The 2,213-nt window shown below is 39.4% G+C and overlaps 1 protein-coding gene across 1 annotated transcript; it reads right to left on the minus strand.

Annotated features, from left to right (window-relative positions):
• Positions 1-268: 268 nt before the first annotated feature.
• On the minus strand, positions 269-2,187 carry LOC117282439. The gene is made up of 2 exons (XM_033752079.1): positions 1,886-2,187; positions 269-1,624 (listed from the first exon to the last, which is right to left on the minus strand). Exons 1-2 carry the CDS (start codon positions 1,943-1,945, stop codon positions 1,364-1,366), a joined length of 321 nt encoding a protein of 106 aa, XP_033607970.1. The 5' UTR covers positions 1,946-2,187; the 3' UTR covers positions 269-1,363.
• Positions 2,188-2,213: the final 26 nt, after the last annotated feature.

A 2,213-nucleotide genomic window follows, 5' to 3' on the forward strand; every position in this document is an offset into this window, starting at 1 on the left:
TATTAGCATCAAAGAGGCCGCACCATAGCTCAAGCAGTTAGTCGCTGGCTTCCCGCCGCGGCGGCCCGGGTTGGATCCCGGGTCTGGTCAAGTGGGATTTGTGGTGGACAAAGTAGTGCTGGGGCAGGTTTTCTCCGAGTACTTCGGTTTCTCATGCCAATCTTCATTCTACCAATTGCTCCACAATCACCCTCACCTATTATCTGGGGCTGGTACAATAGGCCAGGAGTGGCCGCAGTGCAAGGGACTTAGTCCCACACCACTAGTAAAAAGAAAAAAAAATAGCATCATATGAAGTGGGTAAGATTTGAGAATTTCACAGCAGTGACATTTTGGCTGTGGTCTTCTGTGTAGTCTCATAGGTGATTACCAATATTTTCGAGGAACTAGCAGCTTCCATCTTCAAGGCAGACATCCCTGAAGATGGTGACAGCCAATTTCCTCTGAAATGTTGGTCATCACCTATCACACTTCTTGGTGTCATTGTCTGGAGGGTCACTATATGAATATTTACCACTATGAAAACCTCAAATCTCATACAAGAAAGAGTAATTTATCTATTAGGAGCACAAAAGGTTATTGTATATTTTGAGATCAGTGGCGTTACCCACCCTAGGCACAAGAAGAAGAAGACGTACAAGTGACCCAAGTTTGCTCTGCTCACTTGCCAACATTGAGCATATAAGTGTGCACACGTGACACAGGCCTGCATCTGACAAATTTGACAAAACGTACGCCACCTGCTGCTCTGAGGCATTGCTCAACTGCTCAACTGTGGCCATCTGCTCATCCAAATGGCATATCAGGTTTAGTGACTCATTTCGTAAACCATCTCCAGCTCAAAAATATAAAAAAACACAAGTTTCAAACTTAAGATACAATAAAATAAACGGATTTTAAAAAGCTGTAACATTGTTAGCTTGTTTGCATTGAAATGATGGAATTAAAATAAAATATTGAAGCAGATTATGATCAGCAGAAGACACAAAAGCTTTTATGAAAACTTAAAATGATGTAAGGACTGAAGTAAAAGTACAATCACATGATACTCTGAAGATCACAGTCTTCTGGGATGGGATGCTATGTAGTTTGACAGGTAGGTTCCATTGTACTACTGTATTATCCCAGCCTGATGCTATGTATCATCTGTACTTAACAAGAGATCTAAAAATAAGTGAAGAAACAAATAACCTCAATAAACCCAAAATATCTGAAGGAGTAACATAAATTGTACAAGATATCTTTCATCTCTTTTGGTATGCAAAGATTTTGTGATCTGAACAGAAGTGTTCGTGCATGCATTCATACATATACAGAAAATCTTTTGCATTAGCATTAATTAATTTAATGAGAGTAAGTCATCTCATAGCAAATATGCAACAGTTACTAATGACAGCATCAGATTATCTTCATCATGTCTAAGCACTACAACACCCTCGATTATAAAACTAGAGACTTGCAGTTCACTAACAAACATGCCTACACTTCCTTCTATATTTCTCTTTTCATCTCCATCACTAATAACAGCTTCTGTTTCCATCATGGTAGAAGGTATACTGTCATCATTATCTTTGTGTTTCACTTTAGACACAGTGAAACTTGCATCCCAAACAGATGACTGAGCCTAAAAAGAAGAAAACAATGGAAACATTCAGAATAGTGTACTGCTGAATCCATTCACTTTCCTTAAATAAAAGTTTTTGCAGAGGCTTTGGAGGTACAGAGGAAGGGGCTGTCACTCATGAAACGCTCCCACTACCTACTGTAAATACAATGTTGCACTCCATATATCCCTTCCTTCCTAAAATTATATACACCTTCAAAGTCTCTGCTTTATATTGCCACATCTAACCCCAACCTTTCCATTGGTACATTGACTGTTTACCTCAGCTTCACTGACTTGTGGTTGCTCAAAAAAATGGCTTAGGAGATCTAAATGGTCCATATGTTTGTTACAATTTAGTTCCGACGGTTCTTCAAGTATGTTGTCAGAAATCGTAAGTATTCCCCATTCATGTTCACCTACTTCGTACAATTTATATTTATCTTCCAATATCTTAAACACTAAGCGTGCTAATTGCTTTCCGGAATTGGATTATCACAGTTCGCGCTTTAATTGTGAATCGTATTTAAAATACTGTAACGTGAATGGCCAGAGCGTATCTAGGCAACCAATCAGTATGTAGACTGCGGCGCAGGCGTAATGGCGTCGC

Source organism: Cryptotermes secundus, unplaced genomic scaffold, assembly GCF_002891405.2.
Source record: "Cryptotermes secundus unplaced genomic scaffold, Csec_1.0 scaffold163, whole genome shotgun sequence".
NCBI classification, from domain to species: domain Eukaryota; kingdom Metazoa; phylum Arthropoda; class Insecta; order Blattodea; family Kalotermitidae; genus Cryptotermes; species Cryptotermes secundus.

Bases quoted from the DNA above. Each gene is read 5' to 3' on its own strand.
- LOC117282439 (XM_033752079.1), bottom strand. From the start codon at position 1,945: ATGGACCATTTAGATCTCCTAAGCCATTTTTTTGAGCAACCACAAGTC. The intron at 1,625-1,885 runs GTAAACAGTCAA...TCTTCTTTTTAG, and splicing joins CACAAGTCAGTGAAGCTGAG to GCTCAGTCATCTGTTTGGGA.